Source organism: Capricornis sumatraensis, chromosome 16 (assembly GCF_032405125.1).
Source record: "Capricornis sumatraensis isolate serow.1 chromosome 16, serow.2, whole genome shotgun sequence".
NCBI classification, from domain to species: domain Eukaryota; kingdom Metazoa; phylum Chordata; class Mammalia; order Artiodactyla; family Bovidae; genus Capricornis; species Capricornis sumatraensis.
Window position 1 is genome coordinate 67,498,601 of NC_091084.1, and position 25,382 is coordinate 67,523,982.

At 50.1% G+C, this 25,382-nt stretch overlaps 1 protein-coding gene across 1 annotated transcript in view; it reads left to right on the forward strand.

Annotated features, from left to right (window-relative positions):
- Nucleotides 1-21,576, forward strand: part of PRR5L (proline rich 5 like) — a 55,247-nt gene extending 33,671 nt beyond the window's left edge. Inside the window, exons 5-8 of the mRNA XM_068988807.1 lie at nt 2,772-2,863; nt 7,327-7,467; nt 11,155-11,281; nt 20,394-21,576. Coding sequence (XP_068844908.1) covers nt 2,772-2,863; nt 7,327-7,467; nt 11,155-11,281; nt 20,394-20,788 — 755 coding nt within the window. The 3' untranslated portion in view covers nt 20,789-21,576. The remainder of the gene's footprint in view (nt 1-2,771; nt 2,864-7,326; nt 7,468-11,154; nt 11,282-20,393) is intronic.
- The last annotated feature ends 3,806 nt before the right edge of the window (nt 21,577-25,382 follow it).

Here is a 25,382-nt window from a genome sequence, read left to right on the forward strand (position 1 = left end):
GTAGGCAGAATATACCTTGTTAGTTTCAGTAATCTTTTCTAGAGCTTTAGTAACCTTGGCTTTAAAGAATTTCTCAGACTTCTGTACACCTCTGGTGATCTAAACCTCTGTGGCAATTAGAGGACAGTTTGTAATAAGATAATCATCTAGAAGCTTCCATCCAGACCCCTTTCATCTTTGTAGGGGACTAAGCCCTTGACCTGGGGGCTGTTCTTGGAGGTGGAGTCACCTCCTCCCATTAACTCTTTCCTCCCCACGCTACTCTGTTTAGCTTGTCTCTCTGATGTTCTTCTCTGAACACTTTCCAAAACCTCCATCCCTCTCTGAAGTTTGCAGCCAGCAATTAGACCCAGGTTCCCAGGAGAGGCACCTTCCCACTGCCGGGTTGAATGATGACTGCATGTGCCATAAGTATTCCGTCTTGGAGGTGAAGGGGAGAAAGTAGGGGGAGCACTGAGCAGCAGGCTTTCTGTGCCACCTTTCTAGTCGGCAGGGCCTCTGCCCCTGTGATGGAAGGCTCGGGGTAAGGGCCATCAGTAAAGGAGCTGGCATAGCCTTTTCTCCTTTGAGACACTCTCTCCAAGTGTTGGGGTTCATTTTGGCTCTAGGCACCAGCGTGACCTAATGTTGCAGACTGTCCTCTTGATTTCCTGACTCTTCCCTGCAGTGAACTAGCAAACCTGCCTTTGAAAAGAGGATGGTGACTGATTGATTCATTCAAACATTTATTGATTATCTACTATGCCAGGTGCTTTGCTAGGTGCTGAGAACACAGTGGTGAGCAAAACTTCATAAGATTATAAATCCTGAAGGTGCTCACAGCCTGGTAGCGGAGACATGTATTAATCAAATCACCACCAAATATAAAACCGTCACTGAGACAAGTACTAAGAATACAATCCATAACGGGGGGGTTTGAGCAATGGGGGAGACTTTTCTGTGAAAGTGATGCTGGAGTTGAAACTATGAAGAAGATGAACACTTCATCTGTTTATGAAGATAAACAGATGTAGGTTAGGCAAAGAGAGAAGGCAGAGAATAGTCTCAACAAAGGGATTAGCATGTGCAAAAGCCCTGTGGCGTGTAGGGAGGATGGGGAGTGTAAGGGGCTGAAATAAAATTCACATAGAAGGGGAATTCAGATGAGGATGAAGATACAGAAAAAGGAAACAGACTCTCCCCAGCCAGGTTGCCATGGTGTGGTTTTCTTTATCTAAGAGCAAAGGAAAATGTTGGAGCTGACTGTTAAATCCTGCCTGCTCTGTCCTGTCCCATATTAAAAGGTAACCTGTCCCAGGTTAAAAGGTAACCTCCTTCCACTCAGCAGCCCTGGCATTTACAAAAACATATACACTCATGGCAACCCACTCCAGTGTTTTTGCCTGGAGAATCCCGGGGGGGGGGGGGCTTGTGGGCTGCCGTCTATGGGGTCGCACAGAGTCAGACACGACTGAAGCGACTTAGCAACAGCAGCATATACTCAATACTTGCCATTCATTCAATCAAAGATTTCCAAACAGTGAATTACCAATGTGTCTGGCACCATGCTAAGCACTAGAAATAGAAAGGTGAACAGGAAAACAGGGCCGGTGCCCTTACTCCCGTTCTAGTGGAGGAGACAGAGAAGTGAATGAGTGATTCCAACAGAGTGTAATTTACAAAGGAGAGTAGAGGGTGTTATGGATTTGCATTTTCCCTGGTGTATTTCACTCTGACTTTTAAAATTGGCACATCTTTGGTCCTGCCAGCTAAAGTCATGGCTTCATTCTGTTCTCTCTCCCAGCCACTGCTTTTGTTGTCCGTTAAACTAATAGATGGACATCGCTAAGTGAATCTTTCAAGATCTGTTCAGTGGCTCTGGCAACGTATTGCCAGACGCATCTCTCAGTGTCTAATCTTGGCTGACCCAGTTTCCCTGCCTCAGCTGGGCAGAGACAGTGCCCAGTCAGCTCTGTTATCTAGGTCATTAAACAGCAGCCACCGTGCAGACTCCCCTCTGCCAGTGCCCGCCTTTCCTGCAAGTGCAGAAGTTCCTCAAACAGCCTTCCGGTGGTGTAGGGTGACCTGTGTCCATCTAGCCTGGGGGGAGCGCTTGCCAGGACTTGGGCTTCCTGATCCCGGGGGTGTGGATAGACACGGCATCAGGAGATGGCTGTGTTTTGCAGATAACCATTCAGAGTTACAGTGGGTGCAGGTGATAGTTTCTAAGTCCTCTTTCCATCTTTCTCAAGTGATAGCTCAAATCTAGACTGAAAAACCAGTGTCTTAGTGATTGCAAAAACAAAAAGAAGATAATATATAACTGTGCACTTGATCTTGCTGGATTATATGGGCAAGAACATGGGTCCTGGAAGCCCAGCTTGGCCTTCTACCTGTGTTCCTTTGAGCCCAGATGCCTGGCGTGTCTGAGCTGTAAAGCAGGGTAACAGCGTCCATTCATGAGATTGCTTATAGATAATAGTCTAGCACAGGGCCTGATCATGCTGTAACCATTCTCATGATGATTGCAGTTATTATGTGCTTTTCAAAATTCAGCTCCCTTTTGTGGACTGAGGGAGAGAAGGCATATTTGCGTATTCTTGATCATCTTCCCATCCAATTCCATGTTTACTGTAGTAGAACTTGGAGATCCAATGTAGGTAATGAGCTTTCTCCCACAACACCCCAGCCTGTGCTCCATTTGACTAGGAACTGCCTCCCAACCACTCCTGTGAGTAATGACCACATTCTTTTCTTTCTTTCTCCCCTCCCATCTTCTCGCCCTCGTGTAGGTGAAAATCGCATTGAGGTTCTGGCTGAAGTCTGGGACCACTTCTTCACTGAGACTCTCCCCACCCTGCAGGCCATATTCTATCCAGTTCAGGTCAGTCTCACTGGGGAACGATCTCCTCCGGCCTGGGCACTCTGTCTTACTTACTCCTTGACTGGTGCCCCCTGGGGCATGCCAGCGAATGGGGGAAAACCAGGAGCCTGGGCACTGCCGGAGTTGGATCAGGACTTCGGACATCTTTGGAGGGCACTCTGTTCTATATTTAGCATCTAACCTCAAGCCGCAAACAGTGCCTGCATACCTAGCAATCTGTAGGCTCTCCTTTCCCTCTTGGTTTTGAGTATGTCTGTATCTTAGAGTGGTTTGTTTCTTCTTACTTTTCAGAAGTAAGGGAAAATGGGGGAAGGAGACTTTTCCCCCTTTTCTTTCCTTTTTTCCCCTCCCCGCTTTCTTTGAAGCACAGTTGTCTGGCAAGTTTCCTGTGACTCCCAAATTCAGGGAAAGGAGTAGTGTTCCTTGCTCTCCGTAAGCGATTTCCTGAAGACGAGAAGGCCCATGATGTAGCAGAAAGAACTGCGGACTGGGAATCTGTAGCTGAATGTGGGCAAACTCATTTCCCGTCTCTGAGCACGGCTCCGTTTCATCTCTTGCAGGATGAGGAATTTAAAGTACGAGATGAACAGCATCTCTTGTGCTTCTTATTCTGCGAGCTCAGCTCATTTCTACCATGTGCTGGTTTCCCTCCACTCTCCTGCAGGGGCCAAGAACAGGATTGGTCAGTGCATGGTCAGAATGGACACGCCCTCAGGCAGACTGACCAATAGATGTTCTTCTCTAAAGTGTACGTGTACGTCATAGGCTTCCGTTGCTGTGTGCTCACAATAGCTCTTCCCATTGGGGTTAAGGCTTTGCATGCAATCAGGTTAGATTAGATGTGAAGCCATTGGTAGGAATTACCTTGTACCAGGGGTAAGGGCCCATGGGCTTTGTTTGCTCTGAATGCTGTTTTAAAGGAATTCTGGATTCTTTTAACTACATGTCAAATATTTTAAAATCTGGAGATTACACCTTCAGAGTCCCATTTTCCAATTCCAGTTTGCCCCTAACAATTCCAGTAGAAGCATGTGGCCTGCAGCCCACTGCTGTTTTCATCCCATCCTTGGCTTCCTGCTGCGCCCCCACGAGAGGATTTATAGCTTTTCTGTGGATGGCTCACCCTCTCTGTCCACAAACTTGTCCCTTCGCTGCAATACTCACTCCTCGGCCAGCAGTGGGTCTTAAGACAACACGCCTGGGAGGCAGGGTTGCCAAATAACACAAATTGACCTGCAGGATGCCTAGTTAAATTTGAGGTAAATAATAAACAATGCAATGTTTGGGACATACTTATACTAGAAAGTTATTCAAATGTAACTGGACAGCCTCTGGTTTATTTGGCAGCCCTACTAGAGAAGGGGTGTAGACCTAGGTCCTTCTTAAAACTGTGTCAGCAGGGATTTCCAAGATTGAGATACCCAGATGGGTTTTTTCTTTTTTTCACCATGCTTCGAGGCATGCAGGATCTTAGTTCCTTGACCAGAGGACCAGGGATCAAACCCTCACCCTCTGCAGTGGAAGCTCAGAGACTTAATCACTGGACTGCCAGGGAATTCCCTGCTAGATGGAGTTAGAGTGGGGAGTGAGGAAGCTGAGTGGGCTTGGCCCTGGTACTGGAGGGTCAAGAAGGGCTCCCTTAGCCCCAGATTCAGGCAGGAGCCCAGTTGTGTGGATCTGAGGATGACACTGTCCTGCTTCTCCTAAAAAATTGCAAGATCTGGGACTTCCTTGGTAGTCCAGAGGCTAAGACTCCATGCTCCCGGTGCGGGGAGCCAGGTTCAGTCCCTGGTCAGGGAACTAGATCCCTCAGGCCGCAACTAAGTGTTCGCTTGCCACAACTAAAGATCCTCGCATACAGCAATGAAGCGTGAAGATTGTGCATGCTGTAACTAAGACCCAGAGCAGCTAAATAATTAAGTAAAAAAAAAAAAATTTTTTTTTTTTTTTTTTTTTTAAGAAAAACTGTAAGATGTGGCAACATATGCTGTTGCCTCAGCCACCTCCCCCACCCACAATTTCCCAAGTGCTGCTGCTGATACAGATACCCCACTTGGAGAACCCCTGGGCTCTTACTACTGGTAATAACACCCTCGGGGCGTCTATTAGTCTAGACACTAACTTGCTGCGTAAGTGTCTGCGTGAGACCTGTGCTTACTGGATAAAGGTGTTTGAGTGCCTGCTGTATTCAAGGGTGTGGAAACTTGCCTGCCTTTTTCCATCTTGTAGAGTGAATGGAGTCCTGGGGCGGAAACAAGGGCATAGACACCTATGAGATAGGCAGTCAGTGCCAACTGCTAAGATGTGGTGCAAAGAATAGAAATTCTAGGACCTTGGGAAAGGTGGGGGGATCACCACCATTGGGGGTGGCCAGGGAAGGCAATCAAGAAGGAGTGGTTAGAGATTTTCCTGGTGGTCTGGGTTTAAGACTCCATGCTTCCACTTCAGGGGCACGGGTTTGATCTCTGGTCAGGGAACTAAGATCCTGTGTGTTTCCAGCAGCCAAAAAAAGAAAAAACTTAGAACTAAAGAAAAAAAAAATTAAGAAGAAATGGTTAAACTGAGCCTGTGAGGTGTGGGTGGGGTGTATCTCTTGGGATTAGAGAGTAGAGGGCTGTGAGAATGGCAAAGCCACTCTTGCCTGTGTTTCTGTAAACCCTAAGGAGTTATAGGGAGTGCAAAACTTCCTTAAACCTTGACCAACTTGAGGAATGGGAGGCCACATCCCTTTGGGAGGATACCCTGATGATATCTCATCTTCTTTAAAACCAGCCAATTTGGGGTATGTGCTGTGTACACATGTGAAAGGAGTATCTGAGAATGGGGCCTCCTTTCCCTTTCTGTTTTGGGAAGCTTTAGGAGCTCTAGAATCAAATACTTTATCTTTGAGATCCAGCTCTACTTTGGGTAAATTCCTGTCAGTCTGGGTATAGGGTTGTTCTTCTGTGGATTGGGTTTTATTACAGTATCTATCTCAGAAGTGGTCATGAGGATTAAATGTGCCATTTATATCTAGCATATTGAGAATCAAGCCCAGCACATTGTCAGAGGTAGGGGTCTTACTTAGCCTTACTAAGATAAGGATCAGCTCTTACTCTTATCAGTCACTGTTTTCATCCTCAGCCCCTATCTACGTGGTTGAACAAATCCTTTTCTTCTACGTCTTCAGTGATTTTTCTTCCTATGTTACTTGCATTGGCAGAAGAGTCTTAACAGGCCCTATATTTCCTTCTTTGTCTGGCATATGATAGGTCCACAAATATTGAATGGCTGAAGCTGAGGACACAGCCTTGAGTGAAGGGAGGCGCTATCTATCTTTCCTCTGGTTTTTCCTCCTCTTCCTCCTTCCTGACCACTCACAGCACAGCATGACCCTCAATATATGTGTCTTGTATATCTTTGGGTCATTTAGGCAGGTTGAGTCACACCTTACTTTTTTTGTTGACGTATGATTGATTTACAGTATTAGTTTACAATGATACAATATTGGTTTACAGTACAGTGATTCAATGGGTTTATAGAGTGTACTCCATTTAAAGTTATTGTAAGACACTGGCTATATTCCCTGTGCTGTACACTACATCCTTGTAGCTTATTTGTTTTATACCTAGTAGTTTGTACCTGTTTATCCTCTGCCCCTGTGTTACCCCTGCCCCTTCCCTCTCCTCACTGCTGCTGCTGCTGCTAAGTCGCTTCAGTCGCGTCCAGCTCTGCGCGACCCCATAGATGGCAACCCACCAGGCTCCCCCGTCCCTGGGATTCTCCAGGCAAGAACACTGGAGTGGGTTGCCATTTCCTTCTCCAATGCATGAAAGTGGAAAGTGAAAGTGAAGACGCTCAGTCGTGTCTGACTCTTAGCGACCGCATGGACTGCAGCCTTCCAGGCTCCTCCATCCATGGGATTTTCCAGGCAAGAGTACTGGAGTGGGGTGCCATGGCCTTCTCCCTCCTAACTAGTAACCACTAGTTTATTCTGTATGAGTCTGTTTCTATTTTGTTATATTCATTAGTTTGTTTTGTAAGTGATAAGGTACAGCGTTTGTCTTTATCTGTCTGACTGATTTCACCTAGTATAAATACCCTCCAGATTTATCCTTATTGTTGCAAATGGCAAAATTCCATTCTTTTTATGGCTGAGTAGTGTTCCAGTGTGTGTGTGTGTGCACAGCTTCTTTATTCAGCCATCTGCCTATGGGCATTTAGGCTGTTTCCATGTCTCAGCTATTATAAATAACGCTGCTGTGAACATTGGGGCACATGGATCTTTTTGAACCCATGAGTCATACCTTATCTTAAAGGAAACTTTCATTCTGAAGGAACAGGGGTCAACTATACTTCTCAATAGCCCCCTTGGGCCTTGGAGACACCGGTCCCACCCTCTGATTGTGGTCCTGGCTTCCGCGTGGTTGGTGACAGATCCCACGAGGTCTCACCTCCCGCCGCTGCCTCTTCTCTTCCGCCAGGGCCAGGAGCTGACCATCCGCCAGATTTCCCTGCTGGGCTTCCGCGACCTGGTGCTGCTGAAGGTGAAGCTGGAGGACTTGCTGCTGCTAGCGCAGCCCCGGCCGCCCTCATCCATCGTCCAGATGTTGCTCATCCTGCAGGTGAGGCGCGACGGAGACATCACTGCAGGAAGAGGGAAAGCGGCCCTGTGGCTGGAGCACCCTGGCTCGGTTTCATGTTCTTTAGTGTCATCGGTCACGTTCCAGTTCCTTCGTCCATTTGCTGTGCGTGCAGCGAGCACTGTCAAGGTCCCTCTCCTCCCGGAGTCTCCCAGGACACTTGGAGATGCCCCCATAAGCGATGGTCCCTGTAACGCGGGGAATTTGGCCTCATTTCCCTGAGGGCCTCCTGGGACATGTTCTTCCCTCTGGGAGTCAGGAAGCCAGAGGCTGGGGGTGTGAGAGTGACAAAGGCGGGTCTTTCCCCAGCCCAGGACTAACTCTGGGTGGCAGGGGTGGCGGCTTCTGGATCTAAAGGAAATGTGCAGGTTGTACTGCCCTCAGACCATCCCTGCTGCAGGGAAGTTGGGCCCCAGTAGCTGGAACTGTTGTTTTCTCTGCCTGGGCCCCCACTGTCCACAGCATCAAGAGATCTGAGGCTGGTTTTTCCCTGCCTACCTCTCCTACAGAGAGAAGAGTCATTTCTCTTTGCCAGTGCATTTCGAAAATGGCCCTGAACCAACCCCTCCCCCCTCAAAACGTACAAGGGGCTCAGCCTTTCCTCCCATGGGTCATGAGGGCCTATTCTTAGGCTGTCCAGGAAGAGGCTGAACCAGAGACTTTGACCACCCTGGAGATCTGATTCTCCCTGGCAGGCGCAGGTAGGTCTGAGACTGTCCTAGAATGGTGCCTTCTGAGGGGACCCGCCCAATCAAGCCAGTGTGCCCCCTGCCAGCCGAGGCCCCAGGGTCCTCCCCCGCCCCCGTCCCCCCCCCGACAACAGGATCCCATGCTGGGTTTAATTCTCTTCCCTGATGGCTCAGATGGTAAAGAGTCTGCCTGCAATACAGGAGACCTGGGTTCGATCTCTGGGTTGGGAAGACCGCCTGGAGAACGGAATGGCTGCCTGCTCCAGTATTCTTGCTGGGACAAACCCATGGACAGAGGAGCCTGGCAGGCTACAGACCATAGGGTAGCAAAGAGTCAGACATGACCGAGTGACTAACACTTTCACTTTTCATCACCATCCGGAAATTCTTAATTTTTGAGCAAGGGACCCCACATTTTCATCTTGTGCTGAGCCTTGCAAATACATAGCCAGTCCAGCAGCCAAGCCAAGGGCAGCTCCTTCCCAGAGGGCTGTGTGCAAGTCAGGTGCTCTGCCCAGGGATTCTGATGCAGCTCAGAATTTTCTAACGACTTCTTGCCTCTTCCCGTTCTGCATCCCTCTCTTGTGTAGCGCTTAGGAATCGTGGAGTGGAAGAGTCTTGTGGGGAGACGGCAGATGGGAAATATCAAGGTGTGAAAAAATGAGATAAAAGTGTCCTCAGCTCTGAAACCCAACCAAGGTGGTTTTGGGGCTGAAACTGCTCTGCTTTTGAGGCTGTGGGTGGGTCTCTGGGAGCATGAATAAGGCTCCCCTCTCCCTTCTGCCACCTGGAGGATCCCCTCACCTTTGTGGAGAGTCTCGTGTGCCTTTCTAAGTGAAGCCTTTCTTTTCTCAACATGTAATTCTGTAGTTAGTTGTGATAGATACTTATTTTTGTTAAACAAAGAAGTTTTTGTAATACCGTATTGCCAGCGGTCGGAGAAGGCAATGGCACCCCACTCCAGTACTCTTGCCTGGAAAATCCACGGACGGAGGAGCCTGGTAGGTTGTAGTCCATGGGGTCGCTAAGAGTCAGACACGACTGAGCGACTGCACTTTCACTTTTTACTTTCATGCACTGGAGAAGGAAATGGCAACCCACTCCAGTTTTCTTACCTGGAGAATCCCAGGGACAGGAGAGCGTGGTGGGCTGCCGTCTATGGGGTCGCACAGAGTTGGACACGACTGAAGCGACTTAACAGCAGCAGCAGCAGCAGCAGCATTGCCAGTGGTAAAGAACCCACCTGCCAGTGCAGGAGACACAGAAGACCCAGGTTCAATTCCTAGGTCGGGAAGATCCCCTGGAGAAGGAAATGGCAACCCACTCCAGTATTCTTGCTCAGAGGATTCTGTGGCAGAGAAGCCTGGAGGGCTACAGCGCATGGGTCGCAAAGAGCCGGACACAACTGAGTGACTTAGCACATTACACATATTAGTAGTTCTGAAGTTCCACCTGTTTTTATTTTTTTTAATTTTTGTTTCATATTGCAGTACAGTTGATTTATAATGTTGTGTTACTTTCAGGGGTACTGCGAAGTGATTCAGTTACAGGTGTACATGAATCTCTTATCTTTTAGGTCATTTTCTCATATAGGTTATTACGGGCACTGAGTAAAGTTCCCTGTGCTCTACAGTAGGTCCTTGTTGAGTATGAAGCGAGGCATCTTGCTGGCCTTTCCCAGTGCTTCTGCTCTTGCTGAGGGATGTGAAAAACCCTCAGGTCTTCTCCCATTAGCAGCCCCTTCAAGTGCCAGACAACCTCGACTCACATTTCCTCTGCATCAATTCTGACCCCTTCCCGGTCCTGAAACCAAGTCTTCTGCCTCATAGCCCCCTCCTCAGCCTTCTTTTTTGTTTTGGTAAGCCACCCCTCCCTCCCACTGCCCCCAGCTGCCTCCATCTCACTGTGATGAAGCTGACGAGGTACCACATCAGCCAGCTTCCTTGGAGCTTGCACTTCACCCAGGGGCTTCCACCCAACCTGTAGGACTGGCCCTCCCGCTTCTTGGTCACAGCTCCTAAACTCCAGTGCAGGGGAGAGTTTTCTCTTTTCAAACGAGGTGATTTAAAATCTCTTCTGCTTTGAGACTTTGACAGTTGGCCCTTTGGGCTGAGCACAGCGCCCACGAAGCCTTGCTTTCTTGCAGGCCCTCCACACAAACATGTGGCTTCCACGCCTTTCCAGCAAGAAACTGAATTCCTTCAGAGTTAGCTGGTTTTCTAGAAAACCTCGGTGACTTTCCAGCTCCTTGTAGCTCCGAGGACTCCCGTCCTTTTGAACTGACCCTTCATCTTGGTACTAAATCTGTGTCTGATCCACAGTGATGCTCCCTTTCTTCTGCTGTTCTGGTCTTTTCCAGATTCTCTCCCGCTTTCTTTTCTAGCCTGTTAACAAGGAGCAGTAAGATGGGCTCAGAGCCAGGCAGCTTGTGTGCCAGTCCTGGGTTTTGGCCGCTTACCAGCTGTATTTTCCTGGGCAAGTTACATAAGCTTTCTGACTCTTAACTTTCCTTGTGTGTAAAAGGGGGGATGGTGAGGGTTGTTTGCAGGTGCTATGAAACATATAAAGTGCTTCCATAAAGCTCCTGTGTGCCTGGTGTGGAACAGTTATTGTGACGGAGCAGGTGAGCTGGCTGTGATTGGGCCCGGTCAGACCTCAGCCCTGGAGCTGGGGTGGGGACAGTCCCATCGGCCCTGCTTTGGGGTGGGATCCCACCGCAGCGGCCACGGTGCTTGGAGCTGGGGTGGGGACAGTCCCGCCGGCCCTGCTTTGGGGTGGGATCCTACCACAGTGGCCACGGTGCTTGCCACACACAGTTCTGATCACTGCTACCTGGGACCAGTGCCTGGGGCTCCAAGCCTGGGTTTCCTTCATTCAGCCACAAGGATACAGCCTGCTTTGAATGTAGTGGGAGGGTGGCCAGAATCCGCTGGCCATGGTGACTTGGACTGACCTGTCTCTCTTGGCTGTTTATTTCCAGAGTGTTCACAAGCCCACAGGCCCAAGTGAGGGTTATTTGCAGCTGGAGGAGCTGGTGAAGCAGGTGGTTTCTCCTTTCCTTGGCATCAGCGAGGACCGCGGCCTCTCAGGCCCCACGTACACATTGGGTAAGGGGGCCAGCTCTCAAGCTGCCAGGAGCCTCAGTGACTGGTACCAGTTATGTTTCCCTGAGCCCTGATGACCCACCAAGCCCTTTTCTTCCCACGTGGGTCATGCAAACCTCTGCATGTTCGCTGCTCATGTTTCCCTCTGGCCTGGTTGTTGCAGTAACCTCCCTGCTTGGCGATTCCTCCCCAGGAACGGATACCGAACTTCTGTGGTGGTGCTGGTCTAATTCACATCTTTGATCAGTGGCTTTGATCTGTTTTGGTGCCTGCAGTGTTAATTTTCCTGTATCTGATACCAAAAACCATGCCTGACTGCAGCCCACACCCTCGTGACTGGAAAAACCACCAGTGATGAATTTCCTTTCGAAAGTGGCTCAAAACGTGAAGTCAGCTTACTGGGTGTGTGGCTGGAGATCCAGCTGCTGGCTGCCCACTGCATTCCTGTAGGTACCGCCAGGGACTTCACATTGCAGGACAGGGGCTCCTGGACTGGGGGACAAATCCCACTGAGGCATCTTTCAGTGGCTGTAAAGCTAAAATTCAGGCTCTGTACTAGTCACCCCAGAGAATCTAGAGATGAAATGGGTCTATTCCTTTCAGTGAGACTATGGTCTAGATGAGGAAATAACTATAGAATATCATAAAAGGTATTCCTCAGTTACTCTCTGAAATGGAACCACCCACCCCATGCAAATGCAGGAACTTTTGGTTTGTGGTTCTAACTTCAGCAGCCAAAATGGTGCCTGGCAATGCAATGTGTGTGCACACTCAGTCGCTAAGTCACGTCTGACTCTTTGTGACCCCATAAACCATAGCCCATCAGGCTCCTCTGTCCTGGCAATGGAGTGGATTTCCATTTCCTACTTCAGGGGGTCTTTCCAACCCCAGGGACTGAACCTGCATCTCCTACATCTCCTGCATTGGCAAGCAGATTCTTTACTGCTGTGCCACCTAGGAAGCCCTGGCATAGAGGAGACAGTCAAAAACTATTTGTTAGATGGATGGGTGGTACCCGAGGCTGGGGTAACCAGCACCCACACACAGGTGCAGAGGTGGAAAGGGATTTCCAGAATTTGAAACCCTTTATCCCGTCTTCTTGCTTGAATGGAGACAGAGCTGGGCTTCAAAGAAAAGAGGGGAGGAGCAGCCTCCAGCGGGCTTCCCACCCCTTCCCGGGCCTCCCGACTGCAGAAGAAAGCAGGGCCTGCCGCAGTTTTTAGGGCCCTTCATTTTTCTCTGGAGACACCAGTTTAACCACAGTCACCACAAATCTGAGGGTGCTGGCCCCAGTCTTCTGCCTGCCTGGTCCTCCACCCTCCCTCCCTCCTTCCCTGATTCCACTCAGGAGCTGGCAAGAGCCGGCTGAAGGAAAACAGTCCCCTGCCCTCCCTGTGAGGAGGGCTGGGCGCCACCTTCCTGCTCTGGCCGGGCCAGCTGGCTCCCAAGTTTTGCGCAGGAGGATACAGGGAGATGTCAGCGTGCCAGCGGGTTAGCTGGGCCATGGCAGGGACCCCACCATCTGCTGGGCCTGGAGCCGGGAACACGAGTGGATTTGGAAGTTTGTTCAGTGAGGACTCGCTCTAAGAGGGGATGCCTTCAACTTTTCAGCTATAATAAGACTCATACATACTTTCATCAGATTGTAATCAAAGGCCTGAGGTTTTATTCTTGTGCCAAGGACAGTCCTTGTCTCTGGGGCGTTGTCACAGTAGAACCCGAGGGGGGAGGAAATGACCTTCTTTTGATTACTTTTTTATTATATTATTATTTCAACAAATGTGTACTAAGAAGACCCTGTCCCTGGCACCTCGTGAAGTGCTGCAGGTGATATCTGTGACAAAACTGACCCACCCCTGCCCTCTGGCACAGGGACCAATGAGGAAGTCACAAACACTAGATGATGACTCATCAGTGTACAAGTGCTCTGAGTGGGGAAGTCCAGGGCCCACAGCAAGAGGACTTCACCTGGACTGGGCAATCAGGGAAGACTCCCTGGAGGAGGTGATCTCTGCAGTGGGACCTGGAGGATGAATACAAGTTAGCTGAGTCAATGGGGAAGGAAGACTGACCAGGCAAAGAGAAGGATCTCTGGGAGGCTTTTGAGGTTATGGGGAGGTGGGTGGGGGGAGCAAGAGGGTCCAATGTTTGAGGAACTGAGGGAGCTTTAGAGTTGCAGAGTGGCTGATGGCAGGGGAAGCTCTGGGACACACCACGTCCTGGGCACTGTACAGGGTGGGCTGGATACCACGTTCCCACTCACAGGTGAGGCAAGTGAAGGTCAAGGTCATTTGGCTGTTGGAGACAGGCTTTCAAAGCCCCCAGCTCTTTGCCCTTGGCCAGCTGTTCTCCCACACTCCACCCGCCCCCCACCCACCCTGTCAGCTCCAAGAGGTGACTGATGGTGCTGAGGGGCCGTAGAGAAGCTGGTCCTTCCTTCTCAGTTGTTGACTGAAAAAAATGTCCACCCTAAAAACTGAGAATTATGTTTTAGTCAATGGACAAACTAAGTACTTGAGCATAGAAGACAGCCTCTCAGATAGCTCTGGAGGACTATTCCAAAGAGGGAAGGGAAGAACTAGGATATATAGAAATGTTTGCAACGAAGACCAGGTAGTTGGAATATTGTTATTCCAACGAGAGAATACTGTTAATTAAAGAAAAATAGATATCTCAAGTTCGTGAATTTAGTGCTTTTCTACATATGGGAAGATGCAAGAGTCTGGGCTCATTGAAGTCATTCCTTTTTTAAAAAACTTTTATATTGGGGTCTATTTTATATTGGAGTATATTGTATATTTTATATTGGACTATAGCCAATTAACAATGTTGTGATAGTTTCAGGTGGACAGCAAAGGGACTCAGCCAAACATATACATGGATCCATTCTCCCCCAAACTCCCCTCCCATCCAGGCTGCCACATAACATTGAGCAGAGTGCCTGTGCTATACAGCAGGACCTTTTTGGTTATCCATTTTAAATATAGCAGCGTGTACATGTTGATCTCAAAGTCCTTTGATACATCCCCTAACGTCTAGGCCTGCTCTCCTGTAGCTTTTCTCCATCCTGAATCCCCTGAGGGTGCACAGTCCAGGGTAGCTGCAGTGGCTGCTGGCTCGATGGCCAGGGCATCCTTTGTTTAGTGGTATGGCAGGCGGCATTCTTTGTCCACGCGGTCCTTAGTGCCAGAGGTATCTGGGGCCAGGACCTCATCCCAACCCCTGGACACCAAAAAGCTAAAATGGCCACCACAGCGCCCTTCCTTATGGAGGACACCCCTTTCTAGATAAAGAGAGGACTCTCTGCAGCTCAGTCTCCCCCTCAGTTGAACAGAAGCTCTTCTCCTGTCTGTGGAAGAGGTAGCTGCCTGTTGTGACAACCGGCCGAGGTAGAGAGAGATGGAGCAGAGGCGGTGGACGTGAGAAATCTCAGGAGGCTTTTCCCACGACCTCTCTGGGCCTGACAGGGTGAGAGGGGTGAAGGGCAGCTGGGCCCAGCATCTCAAAACACCTGTCACCTTCCAGGCCCTGAGCAAGCACTTGGCATGTAATCCTACCAGATTCTGGGGATGCATGCTGTCGTGACCTCAGACTCTGCATTGATAATAAATGTCCCCAGGGTCATGCGGGGTAGGTGACCAGAGCTGGAGAAGTGGCCTCCTAGGGGCTCCCCACCTGTTCTCACGGGCTCAGGCAGGTTGAGCCAGGGACTCACGGGTGGACCCTCTTCTTGCCAGCCAGGCCAGTGGGTCTGAGAGTTAAGCCTCACCCCATGGATGTGCAAGGCTTGCTTCAGAGAGAAAAGATGAGTCCCAGGACATGAGGGAGTGAGCGTGTGTGTGTGGCCTTCCCTCCAAAGCTGTCACTTTTCTTGGGCAGAGAGAGTAGTGGGTGAGGAGGAAAATAGTGAAATCTTAAAAAAAAACCCAAAACAAAAACAAAACAGGCCTATTTGTCAGAGGCCAGGCCCACATTTCTACCTTTCCAGTTTCCCAGGTTTCCAGGCCGCTGCCCTGGCTCAGTTAGTGCTCGTTTCTCCCGCACAAAAGCCCAGGCCTCCCACTCATCTCTCTCCATTGTGTCTCCAGGGGGAGGGTCCTTTGCCTCAAGATACGGTAACTTGTCCTCTTGACCAGTCGGCATTCATGGACTTTCAGGTGCTGGGGCCTAAAGAGAGACGCCCACCGTGGACCTGATGGGCAGGCATTGTAATACCCCCCTGACAGGGGCCACTCCGGTGGGGCCCGGCCGAAAGCCTGGGAGATCAAAGGCCTGGGAACTGAGTCCCCAACAAAGAACCGCCTCCTCCGGGCTTTGCTTCCCTCTAGGGGTTTGAAAGGAGCTGCCAGGGCTGGCTTCAGAGCAGGGGGACGAATGCCAGGGCTCCGCAGGGCGCCTGGGGAGTGAGGCAGGAGCAAATACAGGAGGAGGCCGGGAGGAGGGTGCAGGAGGTGTCAGGGTCCAGCCCCTCTTGCTGCTCCTCCGTGGGCCCCCTTGCCAAGGAGGGGCCAGCTTTTAGGCACCAGGCGGGAGACCCACAGCTCAGTCAATCCCCTATGGCAACTTCCTGCTCTGAATGGCAGGGCCCAGCTTTCCTTGATGCAAATAAGAAATAGAAGGCAAAGAGGGCAAGCAGCCATAGTGTGGTGAGCTAACTATCGGCTCCAAGCCTACTATGCAGTTTAAAGGCCTCCCAAGGGGCCCCTGTGGTCTCTTCTCTGGGAGGCGGCTCTGAGTGTTGGGGGGAGCTTTGCAAGCATACACTGTCTGCCCAGGGGACTCACACAGCCCAGCCGCCCCTGAGGTCTCTGCTGTGTCCACACCCAGGCTTGGGAGCCAGAACATTGTGCCCAGAAGGCAGGAGGAGGAGCTGGAAGCCTCCGGGTCAGTGTCAGGGAACTGTGCTAAGAGAGGCGGGGCTGGCCGCAGAGGGAGCAGAGCTGTGGAAACCACCAGGGTGGGCTTCAGCTGTGTGCCCTGGAGTAAGTTACTTAACGTCTCTGAGCTGCGGAGGGCTGAACACAGAGGAGGAAGAGGCTGCCCTGTCGCTGGGCAGGGGCCCGGCAGAGCTGCCAACAGCTGTATTATAGGCCCACTAGGATGGTCGGGCCTGTGGAATTACCCCAGATGAGGAGTTGTGTGTGCCTCCCCTTCCCTTCTACGGACCCCAAACCACATGCCAGACCTTACCATGCTGTGTTGCTCATGGCCTGATTATTTGTCGGTCTCCTCCATAGGCTCTGGAGAAGGAGATGGCAACCCACTCCAGTATTCTTGCCTGGAGAATCCCATGGACGGAGGAGCTTGGTGGGCTACAGTCCACGGGTCGCAAAGAGTCGGACACAACTGAGCGACTTCACTTTCATTTCACTTCCATAGACTCATTGCATGTGGCTCCCCTGTAGGCCAGGCATGGCGTAGACCTCTCCTCTGAGGGAGGGAATGAATGAACAGACAGCCTTGCAGTCTGTCTGACCCTCAGAGGACTAGGCCCATCTGAGAAGCCCCCTCTTCATAACTCCTCCTCCTCTGATTCCCCAGCCTGCTCTCACTTGTACCCTCTGCCCTGACATTTGCTGCATTGACCTGGTTTTAACACAGATGTGCGTGCTGGCTTCCGGAAGGTCAGGAGCAAGGGCTCTGCTATCAGCCCTGGGCTTGAATCCCAGTTTCATCACTAACCATGACTGTAAAATGACTTAGCATGTCAACCTCAGTTTCCTTTTCTGCAAAGCAATCAGGAGATCATGTCAGTGAGGCCTCTCCTGTTTGGATACAGTACATACTAGATGCCCAACTAATGATTGCTCCTAAAACTTCCCCCACCTACCCCTCACCACTGTGCTCCAGCCCCTGTGTGAGGCCTCATATCAGATTTATGCTCCTCTTTACTCTCCGCAGCGAACACATTTTGCACAAAGCTCAAGACGTTTGTTGAAACGTTTGTTGAAAGGGGGCCATCATGGGGACCCCCTCCTCCAGGCTGGCCACCCTCCCCTGGCTCCATCTCTCCGCAAAAGCCCAAGTTGAACCCTCCAGAACCTTTAGGCTGCTGGACTAACAGTGTGAGAGAGACGGACGACATCCAGGCACCCATCTGAGACAGCTTGTGCTAGCTCATTCTGCCAGACTGGGAACGATGGAAACCATCCAAGGAATTCTTTCCTCCAGAGATGCTTTGTGTCCACCATGCACATCTCTCCCCAGACCTCACCCCATGTCCTGAGCCCAGGCTTTGTTCCAGATTTCTCCTCTTTCTTGATCTGCAGGTAGTAAGCACTCACTGTCCAGTCCCGTTTCTTCCTAGGCTGGTTGTAGGGCCGCCGCCACCTGGGTTTTCCAACTGCCAACCTTGAGTGTTTGCTTTTAACAGCAGCAGGAGAGAAGATGAATTGTTTTCAAGGGCACTTTTTTTTAAAGGATGGTTCTTTAATGGGGTCCCTGCTTCTTTGAACTCTTCCAGTGCTTCTGTTTTATAGTTATCGATTTTTGTGATCATAAAAGTAATACATGGTTATTGTAAAAATGTGGGAACGTTTTAGAAATGTGAGACTTGGCGCCTGCAAGCACCCATGCTTCAGAGAGGACCTCTGCCGACGTCTGGCATAGATTCTTCTGTCCTGTTGGCTCCTTGGCGTTTTGTCTCCTGTATCATTTTTCCCCCAAAGAAGGGCGTGAGGATCCAGTCTCTTATCTGGCACTGCTAGAGGCAGTGTTTGCTGCTGCCTGAGTTCAGAGAGTGGCCTGGCTCAAGGGCAGTGACGGAGGCCTGAGACGCAGTAGCGTGTATTAGGGAATGTCTGGGCACTGCCATTTAGGGCTTCAGAGGATTGGGCTGAGCCTCAATTTTCCTCATCTGAACAATGGGGATGATGAGAGATGTCCTAGTGTTTCAGAGGGTAATTGGGACTCAACAGTAAGATGATGAATGAGAAGACCCTCAGTAAGTTCTAAATTCTATGTCTTCTTACCTGATTCTGAGAAATAATTGCTGTTACCATCAAACAGCTCCTGGGGGCTCCAAGTGAGTAGTCATGATGACTTAGTCCTAAGGGTTAGGATTTTATTCTCTTGTCATTGTATATACATATTTGTGTATGTGTATATAGTCACACATGTGTGTGTACACATATATGCATATGAAAAGTGAAAGTCGCTCCGTCATGTCCAACTCTTTGTGACCCCATGGACTATATAGTCCATGAAATTCTCCAGGCCAGAATATTGCAGTGGGTAGCCTTTGCCTTCCCCAGGGGTCTTCTCAACCCAGGGATCAAACCCAGGTCTCCCGCACTGCAGGCAGATTCTTTACCAGCTGAGCCACAAGGGAAGCCCTTATATGCATATGCATATGTGCACGTATGGACATATAAGACCATCCAGTGATGGGACCTGCTGAGAACTTTGCAGATGAACGTGGCATCCTCGCTACAATGCCCATCAAGGCGCATGAGCTTTCAAGGTGATGACTGCATGTGGCATGTTTCAGGGCCTCCAGATCCATGGGAAAACCCAACAGTAAACTAGAGGAGCACGGGCTGAGTGTCCCAAGGCAAGTCTGTGACTGGCGAGAGCCGTCTTCTCTCCCTTTAGAAATCAGGTCTCCCCCTCCACCCTTTGTTATCCTGTCAGGGGTGGAGGGAGCACCAGCAAGGTCAGGCCTTCCTCACTTATCCCCCTGGAATCCCCTGCTGAGAGAGGCATGTGTTAGGAGTCTTCCAGGTCTTAGGAATGGGGGGAGCTGGGGAAAGCAGTGACAGGTGCCAAAGGGCTGGGAGGTTGGAAGGCTGAGGGTGTGTGCACTGGCTGGAAGAGGGCAGAAGGAAAAAAGAGGCTTTGGCCAGACCCCACGACTCCTCAGCCCTCCATCCTCACCTCCTCTGCCTCACTGGGGTCTTTCATCCAGTTTGTGCTGCTAACATGGTGCCTCAGTGGGATAGGAGGCTGGTGCCTACAAAGGAGGCTTTCCTGATGCAAGCTTGCCCTGGGCCCTGCCCCGGCCACACTGGAGGTCTCAGGACTGGCATGGTCCTTGTAAAGGTGGGAGAGGAGAGACCTTCACAACTGGGTGTTCCTTGTACACAGGCTTCCTCCTTCTGACTCTTCTCCCTGGATTCGAACCTCATGTACTTGGCTTGTCCTTCCCTCGGGATGCTTAGTCAACTATTGCTACATGTGCTCTGCGTGGGCAGCTAGCACAAGTGAGTCTGGAGTGAGACAGCCCTTGTTTGCATCCCAGCCCTTTTACGTTCTAGCTGTGTGTGTGTAGGCCAATTCCTCTCTCTTTGATGCTCATATTATCTCCCACTTTAACTATGAAAAATGATCATAACTTAAGTTCAATTTTTAGGAGGATTCAAAAGATGAACACATGTCAAGGTTGAGCATAGTTTCCAAAATGTGAGAATCTGAGAAGCAGCAGTTTTTAAAATAATTCATGTCCACTGCTCTCTGCCTGCCTCCATGGGCCATCTACAGAGCCTCACCCCTTCTTTGGTGGTGCAAAAGGCTGGTTGAATCCAGAGTATCGACTTGAACAGAATGCAGGCCTCAGATCATCAACCTGCTGGGAGTGTTGGTGGTTCTGGTCCATGATGTCCCACTGCCTTTGCTTTGATAGCCAGGGTCCCCCCAGTTAGCTATTCCTCTGAACTTGAGCTTATGAGGCCTTTTCCACTTCCTCTGTTAATACTGCAGAGGGCTCATCATGCTGAATGGAGCCCAGAGCATCTCTGGGCAACTGGTCCAGCTGGTGCTCAGGTCTTCGGACAAGACTGGTTAGAAGGGAATTGAGGGCAAATCCAAGGAAGCTGAGGCAGCAGCTGCAAATGTGAGGAGAGTCCCTTGGAGCTCCTTCATCTGTCATGGAACATCCACTGGTACTCCTACTATGGGAGGGCATGTTGGCCATAGGCAGGATCAGGCACGAACAAAGTGAAGTTACAAGAGAAACATAGATGTAGCCAAGTTCTTTCCTTGCGCTTTAGGCCTTCATCTAAAGCTGTCCCTGAAGGTGGAGCTGCCACCTCCCTCTTCCGCCAAATTCTTTAGGAGTTTTTGACACCCCCCCCACACCCCCACCCAATCACAGCCTATGCTGGTCTTTCTCTTGCAGCCAGGCGCCACTCCAGGGTCCGGCCCAAGGTCACGCTGCTGAACTACGCCTCCCCAGTAACCCCCGTCAGCCGGCCCCTGAACGAGATGGCCCTGACCCCGCTGACGGAGCAAGAGGGGGAGGCCTACCTGGAGAAGTGTGGCAGCGTGCGGCGACACACGGTGGCCAATGCCCACTCGGACATCCAGCTGCTGGCCATGGCCACCATGATGCACTCGGGCCTAGGGGAGGAGCCTGGCGGTGAGGACAAGTGCCTGCTGCTTCCGCCCAGCTTCCCGCCGCCCCACCGGCAGTGCTCCAGTGAGCCCAACATCACCGACGGCCCCGACGAGCCAGAGCAGGGGGCCACGGGCAGCCAGGAGGACTCGGAGCTGAACTGTGCTTCCCTGAGCTGAACCCCCTGTCTCCCAGAACTCCCAGCTCCTGCCTGGCAACCAGGATGAGGTCAGCTGCATCCCCAAGGCTCGCTAAGGGGAGCGCTTCCTCTGGGCAACGCCACCTTCTGCCTTTTCAGATACAGGCTAGTCTGAGTGCCCTAGGGGAAATCCGTCGTAAGCCTCTCCATTTTCAGGACGGTGATCACCTTTTTGCAGCCACACAGATCTAACTGCCCATTGTCTGCCCTCTGCCTGATTCAGCCTTGCCTGCTTGACTCAACCCAGATCTTCCTCTCTGGGCTTTTATTCTCAGATAGTGGACTGTCTGGTCCTCCTGACTGTATATCACAGCGCCCCTGGCGTTCCTATAGCTGGAGGTCATCCAAATCACACGCAAAGCCAGCAAGGATGTGTTGGCATGTGGAGTTCCCCTTGGGTCTTCATGATACAGGGGCTGGTGGGTGAGAAGAGGCAGTAGAGAGAGGTACCTCTTGACTCTCTCGTGTGAGTAAAAGTAGACTGCAGCCCCTCCCAAGCCTGAGCAGGGAATGCATTTTTCATTTCAGTTTCAGAATTACTGGCCAACGAGGGTTCTTCCTCACCTGTACCGAGACCCTTTATGCTGTCTGGCTTTTGGCCCAGGAGGGCCACACGGCTAGAGGAACCCCATCTTTAATTAAGCCTCAGCGTTCCCTTCCCATGGCTTTCTCCCCAGCACAAGGAATTAACCTTCCCGGTGGAATAGCTGGTGCCTTCCTCCCTCTTTCATTTCAGAAACTGACCTTTTTGCTGTCATGGGGGAGGGGCCAGCTGATACCAACCAACTAATCTGTTCCTGGATTTGACTTGAATTTTTTGTTTAATGTACATCATTTCAAAAATAAAACCGCTTGCAAATATTTGCATGTAGATCTTGCACCGCTCATTTCCCATGGAGGTGGGTCTTCACACAGAAAAATAGCAAACCCCTTAAGAAAGGAGACTAGGAGTGGTTCAGGGTGAAAGCAATCCATGGTAGGTGGGGCCTGAAGGCTACAGAGCTCTGGAAGCAGCTGGATTTGAGTCCAGTAAGCCCTGTGTTTGTGAGTGTCATGGTTTATAGGAAAAGTTGTATTATGAGGAGACTTAGCATGCCTTGGGAGCAGAGGGGTCTAGCAAATGAGATGTCTCAGTGCTTTATAGTGGGGGGAGCCAGGGCTGATGTGGGCAAGACCTTTTAGAGAGATATTCATTCCCTATGATTAAAGCAGTGCCTAGAAGTGCCTGGAACATCTAACCTTTGGGGTCTGGAAATGTTCTTTGGATCAGCAGGCTTTGGTACTATTTATATATAAAAAGTGAAAAGTGTTAGTCACTCAGTCATATCCGACTCTTGGCAACCCCACGGACTGTAGCCCACCAGGCTCCTCTGACAATGGAATTCTCCAGGCAAAAATACTAGAGTGGGTTGCCATCCCCTTCTCCAGGGGATCTTCCCAACCCAGGGGTTGAACCCAGGTCTCTGGCATGGCAAGCAGACTCTTTACCATCTGAGTCATATAATATCTTCTCAACACTGCTTCCTCCATACAGGTCTGGGCTTTTTATATCCTTTCACCCCACTGTTCTTTTTGTATTTGTCTGCTGGCCCCCTGATAACAACTCCAGAAAAAAAAAGAGAAGGCCCTGAACACTTCTGGCACCTTCTAGGTATCCTGTTAGTCTCTAGAAACTTTGTTTATGAAACGTCAGAGCTATGAGCCAGCTTGGCTTCCAATACAGCTGGAGAGAGGATGAGGACAGTCTAAGCTGCCAGCAGAGGAAGAGGCCTTCTAAACTCATCTCATCCTTGGCGGTATTTCCCTGCTGGGTGAAGATTTGAAACATGACCAGCGTCGTGCTTTTGATGGCTTCTGATTTGGAAATTTTGTTTAAGAAGTTGTTTCATTTACATCCTTTTAAGAGAGTGATGGAAGAAAAAATATGCAAAGGAGACCTGAGAATTTCAAACAAAAAAACAACCTGTGGATGTGTTGGGTAAAGTCCACACATTCACTAACATGCATAAGCGAATGGAATATCAGTAGGTAACATATAATGATTTCTTTAACCGATGGCTTCTGTCCTTATTGGCACACTTACCACTTGGGATTAGTATTTACTGATCCCAGCAAAGTAATTAATCATGGTTGGGTTTGCTTTTTTGGTTTACAACATGAATGATATATATGTTTTTAAATGCTTTTTCCATATACTAAATGCCCCTGATGAGGACAGCAGTCATCAGTTAAATGTGTAAGCCCTCAGGTTAAGAATAGGAGCATCAGTATAGACCCAGTCAGTGTACTTAACTGCTAATGAATATTAGCTAGTTCACAACTGTACCTTTGATGTACACACCTGATATTTGTACAGTAAATATTTCACACTGTACATAGAAAAGCTGTTGATGTTTATGAGCATTCAGGCTATCAGAGCTATTGCAAGAGCGACAGCTATAGTGTTTTTAACTCCCCTTCATGAGATGAAGATTCGTTTTCATTATTTAAGCTAGGATCTTTCTGTGCCTGAGGTTTAATGACAGGAAACGATCACGACTCTTAAACTCCGAGTGAGCTCATAAACCAAAAACCTTTCATGCTGTTTCCAAAACAGATTCAATAAACATCATTTTGTACGTTTCTCTGTTCCCGGGCTGTGTGTCTTGATTAAATTTGCAAGCGCGTCCATTTGCAAATTCTGAGTCTGAGAGCGTCCGTTAGACCTCTGCATCCTGTCTGCACACTCCCAGTGTGAGAAACCCTCCTTCCCGGCTTCTAGGTCCCTTTTCCTGTTGCCTCCACCCCTGGGTTAGGCAGCAGCCTGACCTCAGCCAGTCTCCCCTGGGCTTTGCCTGCCATCCTCATCTGGATTGGCAAGTCATTTCCTGGAGGAACAGCCTGTCTGCGGAGGAGCTTGGAAAACACCGAACAGAGTCTGCAAAGGCAAGATCTCTTCTGAAGCCAGGTTGGTCTCTTTCCTGAATGTTTGACCCAGGGGGAGCCTTTGTAAGAGCCTTCAAAGAGGTGTATCCTGAACTGATTGAAAACTCTGGAGGAGGTCAAGGAGAGCAGTCACACTTTTCATTGAGCCTTCAGAGACTGGAACAGTGAACTAAGAATGCTGAGAGGTCTGCCTCGGTAGATTTCCCATCACTGGTGCACTCAGCCAGCCACTCATCTTCCCACCAAATATTTGTGGAACTGCCACTGCATTGTAGGCACTTGTGGGTGCTGGGCATGCGGTGATGGGACAGAAAACCCATGTGCCTGCGTCTCTTGGGGCTTACCATCCAATAGAGGAAGGCAGGCAGTCAGGTGAACACAGGCATTTCAAGTAATGAACAACACAATGAAATAGAATGGCAAAACACAGTGACTAATGGGTAACGTGTGGGTGACCCTAGACCAGGTGGCTGGAGAAGGTCGCTCTAAATTTGGGGTCAGCCTTAAAATCTGCTTTTGTTCCCACTCAATGCCATACCACGAATGAGCGCTCCCTGGGCTTACCTGGTGGTCCAGTGGTTAAGAATCCATCTGGCAATGCAGGGGACCCGGTTCGATCCCTGGTCCAGGAAGATCCCACGTGCTGTGGGCCAACTGTCTGTGTTCCACAGCTACTGATCCCCTGTGCCTAGAACCTGTGCTCTGAAACCAGAGAAGCCACCGCAATGAGAGGCCCAAGCACCGCAACAAAGGGTAGCCCCTGCTCACCACAACTAGAGAAAGGCCGAGCACTGCAACAAAAACCTAGCACAGCCAAAAAAAAAGGCAGTGTGCATTTATGACCTCACATTCTGTAGGCTGGAAGGCTGACCTTGGTCTCACTGGGCTAAAGATCTCGGTGTTGGTGGGGCTGCGTTCCTCTCTGGAGGCTCCGAGGGGAGAACCCATTTCCTCACTTTTGGCAGCTTCCAGAGGCCGCCCATGTCCCTTGGCTTGCAGCCTCTTCATCTTCAGCACGAAACCCGCCACCATAGGTTGAGTCCCCCACACGCTGCATCACCCCAGCCTCCATTCTGCCGCCCTTGTCCACTCTTTAGACCCTTGTGATTCCACTGGGCCCTCTGGGATAATCTTTATGTCAAGATTTCATGGGCCTCTGATTACCACTGCCTCTGCTGCCCCCTCTACTGATGCCTCAGGGAGGAAAGGCCAGCCTCGTGGTGTGCCGGGAACACTAGAAGACTGAGCTGCAGCCAGCAGGTGGGTACCAGTCTCAGTGTCCAGGGAGACCAGTCTGCCTGGCCTGGGGGCCTTTAAACTTGATGTCCACTCAAAGCTGCCTTTCTTGCTCTTCTCAAACTGTTTCTAGAAAACCTCATAGGGTGGGGAGCAGGGGTTGGGGGAACCTGGACAATGGATTCCTTATGTAGAAAATATTTCAATTTTTTTGTTGTTTTATTTATTATTTATTTTTGGCTAAAACGAAGATCATGGCATCCGGTCCCATCACTTCATGGGAAATAGATGGGGAAACAGTGGAAACAGTGTCAGACTTTATTTTCGGGGGCTCCAAAATCACTGCAGATGGTGACTGCAGCCATGAAATTAAAAGATGCTTACTCCTTGGAAGAAAAGTTATGACCAACCTA